The sequence below is a fragment of the Aricia agestis genome, chromosome 9 (genome assembly GCF_905147365.1).
Source record: "Aricia agestis chromosome 9, ilAriAges1.1, whole genome shotgun sequence".
Lineage (NCBI taxonomy): Eukaryota > Metazoa > Arthropoda > Insecta > Lepidoptera > Lycaenidae > Aricia > Aricia agestis.
In genome coordinates, this window is record NC_056414.1 from 16,276,086 (window position 1) to 16,290,890 (window position 14,805).

The following is a 14,805-nucleotide window of genomic DNA, read 5'->3' on the forward strand; positions in this document are numbered from 1 at the left end:
ATGTTAACCAAATGTTGGGAGATTTGGAAGTTATTCCTAATTCTAGTTTATTTTGTTTTGTTTTTCACGCAAGTTTTATAGCGCAGGAAAGGTATGTTTACCTGCACCCGTAGCATGGCTCCAGTAGTAGAAATACGAAAGTATCTAAGATTATAGACAGACAGCGGAGATAAACTGAAGGTGCCGTTCCGATCTTTACCGCGGCTAGCCGCGATTGACAAAGAATCAAATATAATGCCACTTTATGACATACACTATAGTCCTAGAATTTCAAATAATATCCCACATTATGACATTGACGTCCCAGTCAGCAGTCTATGCCATAAAGTGTCATTTTAATTGATTATTTGTCGATCGCGGCTAGCCGTGGTAAAGAGATCTTTATTCTGTTCTGATTTAGAATACTTTCGTATTTCTACTACTGTAGCCATGCTACGGGTGTTGGGATAAAAAAATCTTATGTTCTTTCTCGGAACTTTTAAGTATCTTAATCGTTTCAGCGGTGTAAACTTAAGTTGGAACACACTTGGACGTTGATAAATAATATTAAGTATGGATTATTCATCAAGTTAAACTGTTTATGACTAACTAATAAATGATAATAAAATCTGTTTTATTAATAAAATAATGTGTGATTCAAGTTGGATCCAATGCTCCCGACGTGACTCACTCGTAATCAAGAGCACAACAAAAATAATATCCATAGGAATGCTATTTTAAGTTACACAGTCATGTTTTAATGGAATTCCATGACTAAAGAAGTTAGAAGATAATATCTGTCTGAATTTTATGATTAGAATAGAATAATATAAGTATTTTATTGCATGAAATGTGGCATTTAAAAAAGGTCTTACAATATTATGGGTATATGATATGGATACAACATTCTACCTCGTCAGTGGCGTACAAAATAATTTCAAAGGAGCTATAGGTATTACAAAAGTTTGAAGAAAAATAAAGCATTAACATATTAAGTACCAACAAAGTAATTAAGTCTTAACATAAAACATAAAAAAATACATTTGAGATACGACAACGTTACGATTATGACCCGTCTCCATTTTAGGCCACAATTGCCACCATTGCAAAAGCTGATTATAGCAATTACAATCGACGTTGATCATAGACAATAGAAGATGAATATGCCCTCAACCATTGAGATACTATAGATAGGAGAGAGCCTTACATCGGTGTATAAGCGTCAAAAGCGTGTAATGTTATGTCCTACTTACTAGGACCTAACAAAGGAGTCGGTCTACATATTTCATGTAATAAAAGTGTTAATAAAGGTTTTTAGTAAACATTTTATGCTAGATATTTTTGAGTTTTTTGGTTCCGCTAAATAATAAACCATAAGAATGGCCAAGGAATGCCTCAAACACGTGGATTTAACATTAAATACATAAGTTTTGAACAACGTTTTTTGGGCTTTTAAATCGGTATTTTTGTAAGCTAAAAAGATAATTTATGAGTTCAATAATCCCTTATTCGTGCTATATAAGGTATTAGTGCTAAAAATGTCACATCAATTAATAAGTTGGCTACAAAAATTGCATAGCCTTTTACGTGTGTCTACGGATTCTCATTACTTGAACTATAGTTTATTGTTTATAGTTTATTTGTCCAATAAGGGCCAACGTAGAGCACTTCTCAGATTCAAACATCTAACACTCTAAAATTACAGGCCACTCCCTCAAGTGGTGTGGAAGAAGAACGGAGCGATGATACTGTCGTCGCAACGAATAACGCAGGACAACTACGGCAAGACGCTGGTGATCAAGCGAGCAGGGTACGAAGACGAGGGCACCTACACCTGCGAAGTCAGCAACGGCGTTGGCACAGCTCAGACGTACTCCATCACGCTTAATGTTGAAGGTAAACATAGAATTCTAAGGGTCTGAGATTTCACCAGTTCCTGATAAGTGACGAATAGGCTATCCGCCAAATAACTTTACATCTGTCAAAAAAGTTTTGAATAGCCTATTCGGCACTTTATCAGAAAGTGGTGAAACAGGCCCTTAATCTTTATATTCCAAATTGGTATTTGGCGATACTCTTTTTAAATAGTTAGAGGTGATTAGGTGGTCGACCAAGTGAGCACCTTCGCGAGGCAAATCCTAGGTCTCGCTTCGGGCGAGGCAGGTATTCATACTTGGCAAGGCTGTTAGCTCGGTGCATTTATGGATTGGTTTACTATCCCATCGCTGACAGTCATCTTGTTATTGGCGCCTCCGATTTTTGTTTCAAAATGCTAAGAATGCCAATTAAAGGTTTTTTGTAATATGAACCATATTATGCTTATTGGTTGAAGTATAATAGAAAAATTCAACCAAATAATTAGTAGTTTCTCTTTCTTTTTTACATGTTTCGAGTTAGCAGTTAAACTGTTACTGACTGATAGAGAATAACAGCGACAGTTTTAGACGAATTCCTCTCTATTCTGCGACCTAACTATAGTCAGTAGTTGTTACAATAACGCTGCTATGCACAATTTTCAATTTAAAAGTAAAAAAATTCAGTCAGACGTTTGTTTTTAATTAAATTAATGTAATCGTTAGTGTAATATCCTATTGTTTACCATGTATATAATACACAATAGTAATTATGCAATTGTCCTACATGTGCTTCCTTTATATTTTATTGTTGACTGAGAACTATTATTGCTGTTTATTTTGCAAATCCAAATGTAGTCTTCGTCAAACATTCAGGCTTTTTTGCTCATTTTGTGGCCATAGCCCATAGTTTCGTAAGACATTCTTGGAAGACTTTTTTAATCTTTGTGGGTTTCAAATTCGAATACAATTTCACGGTTGACTAACAGGTTTGGGCCCCGATGCTCAGAGGTCGAATTTGGCTCGTCTCAATCACACGTAAAGACAAAAATGTGCGTGCGAGAGAAGTTTGTAATTGGAGTGACACTCGAGGTATCAGAATCGACCCTCAGATCAATGCCATGCTTTTAGTTTTAGAAAGAGTCAGACTGAAAGTAAAATTTTTGCTGAAAACCAAATCGAAACTTCTGACTTGTCGTGGCTCAATATTGACATAGCACTCTATCCAATATTCCATCCCTCGCAGTTTCCCAGACATATAAAAATGGCGGACGCTAAATTATAACCGGTAAACTGTCTCGCAAGTCCCTCAGCAAACATTCGTGGTCGCTCATGAAGAAAGCTCTCTAATTGCGGCAGCGACTAAACGAGTGCTCTTTGCGTCTGTACGTCACTGTCGCAAAGGGCTGCCGTTCCAGATGGTTCCATGTTTTATTTACTTCTACTAACTTTTATCTTGCTTTAATGAAGCCTTAGTCTAGTTTTTATATCCGAGGGAGGACTGATTTTCATATAAAAGTAGCTTAGACATCTAAAACCTAAATTATGCTGTAAGTTTAAAAAGTACTTGTCATCGGGACCGAATCACAAAAAATCCGTTTGTTAGTTTTTAGCCAGAATAAGTGAGAAAAATAACACATCTCTCTTTCTTCTTTATAAAGAAAGTATTATAATACTTGTGTTTTACTGTTTAGCCGAGATAACAATGATAAGTACTAACGAAACAAATAAGTTTTCCACTTAGAGACTATTGAAAAAGTTTCTGCTCTGCAGTCAATTTGGTGTTATGTCTTGGACAAGATGCTCCACAAGAAAATATTTCTTTGAGGAATTTTATGCCCTATTTCTAGACTTTAAATTGGACAATATAAAGTTTTACGGCTTCTATTATATCACCTTGGAAGTGCTTAACAATTAATAAGACTGAATTCTCTGAACCTTGCTTGATTAAGTTACGTAGATATGCCCGAAATGCTCATATAATGTGAAATACAGGCGGATAAATGCTCTAAAATGTACAGTCGTTACCCCATCTACATTCACAACTGATAATCATTCCTAAGCTCTTCTTACTTCTACAACATTTCTCTATAGCCAGTCGATGTAATCGTTAAAACGTACGTCCTTTAATAATGTCGTGAGTCGCGACCTTTCCATCCCTAAAGTTGCTAATGAATTATTTTAAGACGTCGCTTATTTATACTCATATCGTTTACGGTAAAGGGCATGAAATATACCGGGTATTTCCATGAAGGAACAGCTAAGAATAATGGCGCCGTAAACGATTTCCATGATGGTTATGTTTATATCAGAGTGAGTGACGAGGGGTGTTTTGATTATGGAAAAAGCCGGAAAACACCGGCATATCACCTGATTGCGGGCCCTCTTTGGCTCCTTCGATAAGCTGCGCACAACTTTAAGATTGGAGAGAATAATAAACATCTACCACTAACGTCACACAATCTGATCGTGTTCTATCAAGTGAGCGTTCAGCACAGTTCAGGATGAGTAAGAGACTCATCCTGCTCATTCTTCACTACCCCAATGACTTATGAGACCTAAAAGTCGCCTTCCCCATCCGTTGTAACAGAGAGCCCTTACACGCGGCCTATACCATCAAGCAAATTTCTGTGACGCCAATATTTCAGCTTGTCGAGTCAACTCAATCGCGCCTCCCTCCCACGATAGCGATGTTGATTATCGACTTTACTATAATATCCATGGTCTAAATGTGGTTCAAGGTTTGACACAATTAGTTCCCGAGGGTTTCGTAGTAAATAATGTCGTGACATCATCGAATATCGCGGCTCCGGAAGGACGGAATTGTTCACCCCATAAGGGACCGGTAGCTGGACCTCATGCATATTAAACCCGCGTCAAAACGAAATCGAAATTGATTTGGGCAGGCCCATCATGGTGTATGGTAATGCTGTTATTGTGTATCGAGGCGAAGTGATGCCATGCCCATATGCCATCGGAAAGTTATTTTTTTACCAGCACCCCGAATCCGATTTAAAAAAAGACTTGGTAAAATAGAAGCGCGAAATGGAAATGTTAAATCGAACGTCAAACGCGTTTTCATTGGTTGGAAGTCCAAAAATCTGTTGCTTTACGTTTGGTGTTATATGGACGCTGTATATTTTGTGAAACATCCTTAAAAATGTATTGAGTTCTGAATGCAGTTATGTTCTTTAGATTATTCAGTACAAGACTGCATTCATAACTTAAAAAAATTGTGGGTTAATACTTAATACACAAAATAATGCTTAACAGCGACCATGTGAGAATACCATTTTGTTGTTCTTTGGATCCGGATTTCGGAGTATCTAGTTTTAATAATGGAAAAATGACAGAATCAGGGTACAGGACAATTTCCTTTTGTGGGCTGATTGGAGCTGATTGGATTGGAGCAAGGACATCTTCAGATTCAAAGATGAAATCATTGCATAATGGCGACTGGCGTTAATTAATATGATCACCACGAGGACTCCTGCCATCATTAGTGGGTACCCTGTATTCCAATTATATCCCGAGTATCCGTTGGCCCATATTCGCAACATATTTTAAATAATGTTATAAAAAGTTACGTTACGACGGGCTACAGAATTTTGTTTTAATTTTGTGTCGCTGGAAAATGGTTAAGATTCGAACAAATAATTTAAATTAATTTGAACACGAAACTTAAAGTACTCTCACCAAAAAAATTAGATGATGGTTGATACTTGATTGACTTATTCTGCGGTAGCAGTTTCTACCAGATAGATGGTCTAAGTTCATCCGACTCTCTCATAAATTCTTCAGACCTTGGACCAAATCTCCTTTTAAAGCAGTTTAACAGCTGATGTAAAATTAAAGCTATTGAATGTAATACAATATTAGGATTTAGCTTGAGTATCGGATGGTATTGGATCAAGGCGAACTCGAGCGCGGTCGACGAGCGCGCTGGAATTGTGTCACGAGATATTTACACTGCTGTTTATAGTCTGTTCATGACGTTTCTAAGAATTTGACCCTTATGGCGTGGTTATAAAGGACATGTCAGAGGTAAAATTATAATAGTTACGTCATAATAATATGTCGTGTCCGTACGAACACGAACGTTCAAAAATGGGATGTCGCTTATCCATAAAATAGTGTAAGAGCATGTGCGTTTCTTTCTAGTTTTTTTTTTTTATAGAGATTAGGTTTTTTTAGATATAGGGTTTGTGTTATAGAGATTTTAGTAAAGCCATTTATTGGCACGGATGGCATACCCACAGTTTCTCGCAGTTTGTCAAATAACGTTTGCGTTTCTCCTAAAATTGTAGATTTTCCCTTGAACACACTATTGTCATTTGCAACAAGAGTACATAAATCTTGAATTTGCTAACCGTAATATTGGTAACTAAAGAATTTGTAACCTTTCGATTTGAAAAGTTTTGAGATAACACCACCCTAACATCTTTCTTTTCTCCCCAGCCGCCCCCTTCTTCACCGAGGAACCGCAGTTCCAGAACAAAGCCGAGGGTGAAGATGCAGAGATTCGTTGCGCCGCCGGCGGTACCCCCGAACCTCAGATCTCCTGGGTCCACAACGGCAAACCCATAGCCGAGGCGGAAGACAACCCTCGCCGCATCATCACCTCCAACTCCATCATCATCAAGGACCTGGTGAAAAAGGACACGGGCAACTACGGATGCAACGCCACCAACTCCAACGGATACGTGTACAAGGATGTGTACATTAATGTGCAATGTGAGTATTTAAGTTTTTTAACCAATTTTAAAGGGGGTTGTATATTCCACCAAGATTTAATTTTTTAGTGTCTTGTATTATACAAGATATAACAAAACAAAGTGAAAAATTATGACGTTAAGGCATGTCTGATAGAAAGAAAAGTCAGATGTAATTCTTCAGCGCTGCCACTTTCACAGTGAACCACAGACATAGATTAAGATCTAAGAACTTTATACAAGGGACACATACAAACCCTAGACCACTTGAAATGGGTCTTTTCCGAAACCGGAGCAAATAGCTGTGACATTTGCATTACTAGATTGGCAGTATATAAATTCTGACGCTCTACATAGATCTAACCGCCGATTATAATATGATGTATTATGCGACAGCAACAAGCGACATTCAGCAGAAATTGAAAAATTGCATTGCTGTCGCAACTCGCAAGATCATACAAAATCACTCTGTCGAATAAGTTTTGTCAAAGGTCGCAGAGTATTTTTGTTAAGGTACTGTATTTACATTTCATTGGATTAACTGGATTAAGTCATAGCCCAAACGTATCAACATGATTTTTATTTGTCCGTTTAATATAAGCTATAACTAATCCTATTTTAGGCGCATTAAACAGATTACAATGACTGTCAGTTATAATTCATCTGTAAAAGCTGCTACGCAAAAATACTCCTTGGTGAACAGAATTTAGGCTCAGTTTTGTGTGACTGAAACGTTGTTTGTTACATCTGCTTCCTCATATGGGCCATACACACGAAATATTATTCAATTCTTCGGTTTTGTGAGTCCTATTGTGGATTACAATTTTGTTGAGCTTGGGGGAGAGAATTGCATCTTTTTATTTGTCATAGGTGTCAGTTATAAAAAGATTTGTGTGTTATTTATATTGTTTGTATCTTATCCAGATCTAAAATATACGGATGGAAATGTAATATTGTCCCGATATTATAAATCCGTTCTGTGGTTAAGATGTGTTCACATAATAGGCAGACAGGAAGCAGACAGTATGCAAAAGCAACTCTACTTTCCCATTTATAGATAAACTATACGTAATACATAATTATTAATTACATACAACACACAGATTAGAAATAAATATTGCCTTACTCCTGGAGCGCAGAAGAAAATCCCCTGGAACCGAACAGAAAAGTAACTTTTCCTTTGCTTTAATACAGACCACCGAGTGGAAAAAATACTTTATTATATCTGTGATAAATTTCGTTAAAATCGCTCCAGCAATTTTCAAGTTTATTTCAAGCTTATTTAACACGCAATATAATATCGGGGAATTTAAAAACCGTTGGTCCGTGTGAATTGCACAAATCGCATCAGACCGCGGGCACGCGTCTGCATTAAACCGCAGCTGCTCTCTGCTCAATGTGTGTTTACCTGGGCTGTGGATTCGCGACACGAGGGGTTATGACTTAGGTAATAGGCTGTATCTCATATCTGCATGGTACTGTCATACAGTCTGGTCGCCCGATAGGCAAAATTTGCCACTAAGCATTGATTTAATCAATGATCGCTCTTTTAAACGTTCGCGAAAATTTTAGTATATGGTATCCTACTCATATGACTTGTGCCTTAAAGACGTAGGTTACCCGCTCAGATTCTCATAAGTATAGTCCATAAATCTGGTTAGATTGACGCGAAACTGAACGTCTAAACTCTAACCAGTTGATTGACGGAATGATTGATTTCTTTATTATGTATGTACTTTTTAGCCATCAATCTGAGACTGATAGACAAAACACCTTGATCTTTATTTAATAAAACATTTAAACCTACGAATAATAAAAACTAATTTTATACACTCTTTTCTGCCGCTTTGCTAAAAACGTGCTTTAATTTGCACAATAATATGTCTAGATTATTCAACATGTACCTAAAAGACAAATTTCACAAAGATTATGAAAGTAGAATTTTTAACCTCTCAAATATTTTCAAGTTCTAAAGAACTCAGCGACCATTTTCAAATATTTCCCTAAATGTGATGCTGCATGTTCGTTCATATAAAATGCAGAAAATATACAGACACGTTCCGCAAAACGGCAGCTGGTACTGTCCACCCATTTTGTATCGAAGTCTCTGGGAAAATAATCCTTATGTCGTCAACATACGGGCCTGTAAGAGGTAAAATAAATGTAAACGCACTGTAGGTACGTTGAATGAGAGTTTACCTGCCGCGTGTCCTGCGGCTAGGGTTGCCAGTTGCCACTTGCCACCTGCAAAGTTTCAGAAAGTCGGATAGACTGTTGTGAGATATGTGTGTCAATTACTTGACAGCCAAAGGAAGATTATGCTTAGTCAGACCGAAGCCGATGTGGTATATTAATAAGTCGTGTTGATTTTAGAGACTTTGATACGCGACGCTGTTTGGTCCTGGCTCCTGTGCACTAGGTTGTTCACTAAACATGACGACTGATTTTCAAAATATTGTTTAGTCAAGAAAATGATAGAACGAACGAGAATTAACCGCCTCTGTCATTAGCTTTCAAATAAAGAACAACGCATCAGTTGATTTTGTGTTGAGGACATCAATGCTATAAATCGTGTTTTTCACCAGACTTGCGTCATGCTGGAGTTTAAAAAACAATAAAAATCCGAGAAAAATCCCGTCATCAATTAAAATCTTTATGCCAACCCTATATTTTTCCCCCGTAGCGCGGGGTGCGGGGTTCACTAACCCCCGGCGCATATCGATCTACGTTATCTGATAACATCGCGATGACGGGTGCGTTAGTTCGACGGAGGTGAAATGAAAATGCCGATATTAGTTTCTTTACAGCTGATAGAAAATTTCTTATTGTGGTTTTTAAGGGGTTAAAGATATTATATTGCGTGAATTTATTAGCTTAGATATAGGAAGTCTTGTTACTTACCTCCATACTAATATTATAAATGCGAAAGTGTGTCCGACAAAATCTATCTATCGAAAAAGAACTTTAGATAGATAGATTTTGTCCTGGCAACATTTACGGTTCCTTCGCGAAAAACGAATTAGTCACAAGAACCAGCGGGATATATCTATTAAAAATAAGTACAATAACTGTTGCCAAACTTATTGTTGAGGCGAAGCCTGCAAGTGACAAGTTGAATTAGGATTGTTCATCTTATCAAAGAACGTTCTAACTCTTAGCTTATATTAATCAAAGTTTGCTGTTACCTGTTGACTCTGGCAAGTTGCAAAGTTAGAGATTATCTGCCAATTAGGTTTCAAACTGTTACTTAAGGCGCTTAAGTTCTTTACACCTTGGACCATGATGGACTTTGGACAGGCAAACATGAAATATCACGATGGACAATCAATAGGCAAATACGAACGTTGGAGAGACAGATTCGTCTACGATTGCCAAAGATCATCGTAAAATGCTGGTGGTAATAACGAGGCATTCTATGGTAGTACCATTCTATGGTAGTACAATTCCCAAGATCTATAAGGACAAGGCCTTGAAATCTATGTTGAACTCGCCAGATTTATAACTATGCTAGAGGCGTCAGTCAGCACTCAGGTGAAACTGTAATTGATGAGTTATTGAGTCCTTCCGTCCAGCTATCCAGCGCCGGCGCGCGCCCACACTCCACCAAATTGCTCGTTATGTAATCGTCCGGATAGTCCTGTTTGCTATGCTATACTATGGCAACAAGGCTAGCTACAGAGTTTCATGTGGCTTTTCATAGGAAATTTGCTGACTGGCATCGCGTTGTGGCTTGGACACTATACTAAAGGCAGTTCGTGTTTCAAGTCACGCAATATCTTGAATTTGAAACCCTGTCCAGAGTGTTTAGACCTCTTCTTTTAAAGTAGGGAAATGTGAGGTAAAACGATCCCTACGGGTCAAATGATCCCTCCCCTTAAACCAGATTAAACCAGAGGCATCTTTCCAAATGCACGTGAAACGGGTTGCCCATAACCCTGCTAGTTGCCACTTATAGTATCATGGAGATCAGAGCGCTTGGCGAAATTTTATTTAATTTTTTTAAAAAAGTGTCGCTCTGATCTAAATTAAACCTGTTTTTGGACTTTCATAACTTTTTCCGAATTCGTGTTTATTTCAATGTTATTTTGTTATAAGGTATTAATAGCAGTTACCTAATATTTAAACAGTTTTAGATAACCCCACGTGGTATTTGATGGTTGTGTTTTGATCGATTTCTTGGAATTTGGTATATGGGGTGAAATGATCCCTATTTGTGTGTATAAAATGATCCCTGGATATAAAGTAGAAATTGGCGAATATTTTTTTTTTTGATGAAATTGTTATTTTATTTTAAAGAACAAATATATTATCAAAGATATCGATTTCAGAAGTCACAACTCACGATAGTTGTGACTTCTGAAATTTGCCTTGAGACGGACCGATAAACCGACAGACAGCAAGATCTTAATAAATTTGCTCTAGCCAAAGGATAAAAATATCCTTTGGCTACCGAAGCCTAAAAAACTTGCTAATAAACTAAAAGATGCGTGTTTCTTTCTTATATGCTTAAATTGGTTATCAATAACAAATATTATCTCTGGGATTATTTTACCCCAACTCAAGGGATCATTTTATACATAGGGGTGTATAAAATGATCCTTTAGTTAAACTTTTACAAAAACCTCTAGTACAAAAAAAGTACGTACATATGATAAAAAATAAGTATGCTATCACGAAGTTTGGTAAATTCACTACATCCAGCCATATAAATATTGCGATTTTTCCTTCAACTATAGCCATACTTAAGATTTTTCCCTTAAGGGGATCATTTTACCTCACCTTCCCCTACAAATTTCACGATACTATCAACTACGTATAGAAGTCATCCCCAATTGACGCGTTTTTGTTAAAATAATTCTTCTCTTTCATTAATGCTAGAAATCAAAAAGACTATCTGCTGACTGCTCAAAAGAATAGGTGTGGTTATGTTTTTGGGTAAACTCATCTCCCAGAATGCATAAAGTTGCCACACATGTCTTGTAATTTATAGCAAATTAAATTATAACGTGTTGGACATAATTAATCACTCGTAACCGCTCACATTGAGATATAAATAGACTCCTCACTCCCTAGTCCCCATGTACAGATACACATGTACCGTTTAGCTCCTATTACCATGAAAATAAGATATGAAATTGGAATAGCGGACATATCGGTGAGCATACGTGCTGTCATAAATAGGACAGACTGGAATTCACGAAATGGACATAACCATTTAACGTCTCCGGTTTCCGTAAGGGACGATGTGGGCAGACAATACTTCATTATGAAATATTGGATCGCTAGCAATGAGCGACCCATGGGAACTTTTGTTAGGATGACAAAACGTGTGCCGTGTAGGGTTCCGTGAAAATTCGCTGTTTGCTATCAACCTATTTCTACTTTGACATTATGTTTAATTTGAAATGAATGAATATTGAAATGTTCTATCGCTCGGGGGTGGCTTGAGGTGGCGCGGGTTGGCTCCAGCAAGTGCGACTCCGATCCGATTGAAGTCGGTAACTACAAACTTCAATGGCGCGGCTCGGCGCGGCTCGAGCGGCTCGTGATATTACGCGCCATGAGTGATGAGAACGGGTAGCGCGGAATCGCCTGTTGGATCGTGCTCGCTCCGAGTACAAATCGTCTCGGTGCGGCGCGGCTCGTGAGATTACGCGCCGTGAGAAGCCAGCATAATATTATCATTCTATCATCCTCATTATTGCCATCTGCTGCTGAACGTAGGCTTCGAATATCTCGTTATTTATTTTCCTTTTTTTTTAATATTCCAGCGATCCCACCCGAGATCAAAGAGGGCCCGGAGAACCTGGTGAAGGTGGACGGGTCGGAGGCGGTGCTCAAGTGCCGCGTGTTCGGCGCGCCGCGGCCCGTCGTTAAATGGATGAGGGACGACGTCGACGTCACCGGGGGCAAGTGAGTGTCATTATAGTCGTATCCTGTTAAGAAGATAGTATAAGACACTTTCCCGCCAGCATAAACTCAGCAGTCAGCGCCCACATTTTAACAATTTTTTTTATAAAATCAGATTGCCGGCTGTCGAATTCATGCTGGGAGAGCATCGGCGTATAGACAGCTTGTCTAAAAAACTGGCCACTGATTATAGAGATATTATAAAATTGTATAATATTGTGTTTTATCCAAACCTATCATACATGAACAAACACAGCCTAATGTCTGCAAAAATGCTCAAAAGCGCTGAATTCAAAACAGTGACGCGATACTTCACGTTCTATAGGACCGATGTTTTGTCGCGTAACGTCGCTGCCGCGTAGTGCGGCTTTCCTCTTACAATTTCATACAAACAATATTTTGCAGTGACGTGTCGCGTCGTTCCGCTGCAGTGTAGTTATGGCTATAATTAGTGTGATCTCACAACTTAAGACTCCTATAACTTTTCTCATGTCTTTCTCACTTTTAGATACAACATCACCTCGGAAGGCGACCTGGTGATACGCGGCGTGTCGTACACGGACGTGGGGAGATACCAGTGTTACGCCAAGAACAAGTTCGGAGAGAAATCTGCGTTTGGCAACCTTGATGTCAGACGTGAGTTGATCTTAATTCTTAGCCACTATATGTGTTTATAAGGCATCCGTGGTCCAGTGGTTAAGAGCGTGCCTCTCGACTCGGAGCTTGTGGGTTCAATTCTCGCATGGAAACGTGTTATTTCCAAGTTTTGTTAGGTCACTGCAGGCTGATTGTGATCAGGATCTGGAGCATGTTACTTGTCTGACAAGTCTGCGCCTGATCTCTTGTCAGTCGTGTCGGTCTTCCGTCCCACTGGGTTATGAGATTTTCTATTTTTCAGTAGTTGTGTATCACGGCCCAGTTTGTAGACTTTAAGGCCATTACTAATTTATATATCTCCCTTCCAGGCCGCACCGTGATAACGGACCGTCCCGAAAACTACGAGGTGGCCGCTGGAGCATCCGCCACGTTCCGCTGCAACGCGCACGCGGACGACTCGCTCAAACTGAACATAGTGTGGCTGAATCGCGGCCAGCCGATAGACAGTGAGGCCCAGCCGCGCTTCCGAGTCACCAACGACTATTCCCTGCTCATCAGTGATACCACCGAGTTGGATTCGGGAGAGTACACGTGTGTTGCGTCCACAGAGATCGATGAGGCGCGCGCGCAGGCTACGCTTACTGTACAAGGTAAGCAATAGTGTGTGCTTTTCAATTGCAGAGCATAATGCGACTCAGTGCCGTCAATGCGGAAGTTTGCTAATGCTTGATTGGAACGTAATTACTTAGTTTGAGAGTGCTTGAATGTGCGAAGCGTTGCTATAGTGGAATCATTTGACATTAAGCATTATGCCGCCTAATGCGCTGTAATAATGCAATTGGAAAACAGGGTTTGTAATCAGCTTTACTAAATTTTTCGGAACATAACAGCGCCGTAACTTACTAGGAGACAATAGCGACGTCGCGCGTCGGCTTCGAACTCAAACATAATGTTTGTATTGAAGCTAGTGTCGAAATGCTGCCTGCGAAAGTTATTTCAGTCATAGGTGATATACATTTAAATATTAACTTCTAGTCGAATACTCTAGGCTGCGACATAGCTATGGTGTCCTGAAGTCAGATACTGGCAAACAGACGTCGAATAATGCTTTTTATCTGATAACACATAATAAGTATAGTACAAATCTAAAACTATAGATATTTATAACAGTTGTATAATGTCCAAAACAAAAACGCCATTAATTTTCCAGACAAGCCGAACTCCCCCGCGCTCGACGGCATCGAGTGTCACGAGAAGACCGCTCTGCTGCGCTGGCACTCGCGCGGCGACAACCGCGCCCCGATCCTGCGATACTCCATCCAGTACAACACGAGCTTCACCCCCGACACGTGGGACGTCGTGTCCGACAGCGTGCCGGCCATCGACACGTCGTGGTCCGTCGAACTGAGCCCGTGGGCGAATTATACATTCAGAGTTGTAGCGTGGAATAAAATCGGCGCGTCCCCGCCGTCGAAACACTCGGATGTGTGCACGACGCAGCCGGATGTGCCGTATAAGAACCCGGATAACGTACGCGGTGAAGGCACTGATCCGACGAACATGGTTATATCGTGGTCGGTTAGTATAACCTTATTTACCTTTATATACCAGTTGCTCGTCTAATATATTTTATGGGTATTGAGATTTAAAATAATTAGGTTTGTTTAGCGTTCAAAGTTGAACATTTTGCAACGCACAACTTGTGTCTCGATTCATATTGGTCTTTAGGAGAGCTATTAGTATAATTTTTTGTA

General features: G+C 39.2%; 1 protein-coding gene across 3 annotated transcripts in view; it reads left to right on the plus strand.

Annotated features, from left to right (window-relative positions):
• LOC121730178 (neuroglian-like) overlaps positions 1–14,805 on the plus strand; it is a 42,062-nt gene that overhangs the window by 18,740 nt on the left and 8,517 nt on the right. For all 3 annotated transcript variants that reach the window (XM_042119105.1, XM_042119103.1, XM_042119104.1), the window contains exons 5-10: positions 1,685–1,875; positions 6,291–6,566; positions 12,316–12,457; positions 12,963–13,090; positions 13,420–13,701; positions 14,262–14,629. In XM_042119105.1, coding sequence (XP_041975039.1) covers positions 1,685–1,875; positions 6,291–6,566; positions 12,316–12,457; positions 12,963–13,090; positions 13,420–13,701; positions 14,262–14,629 — 1,387 coding nt within the window. The remainder of the gene's footprint in view (positions 1–1,684; positions 1,876–6,290; positions 6,567–12,315; positions 12,458–12,962; positions 13,091–13,419; positions 13,702–14,261; positions 14,630–14,805) is intronic.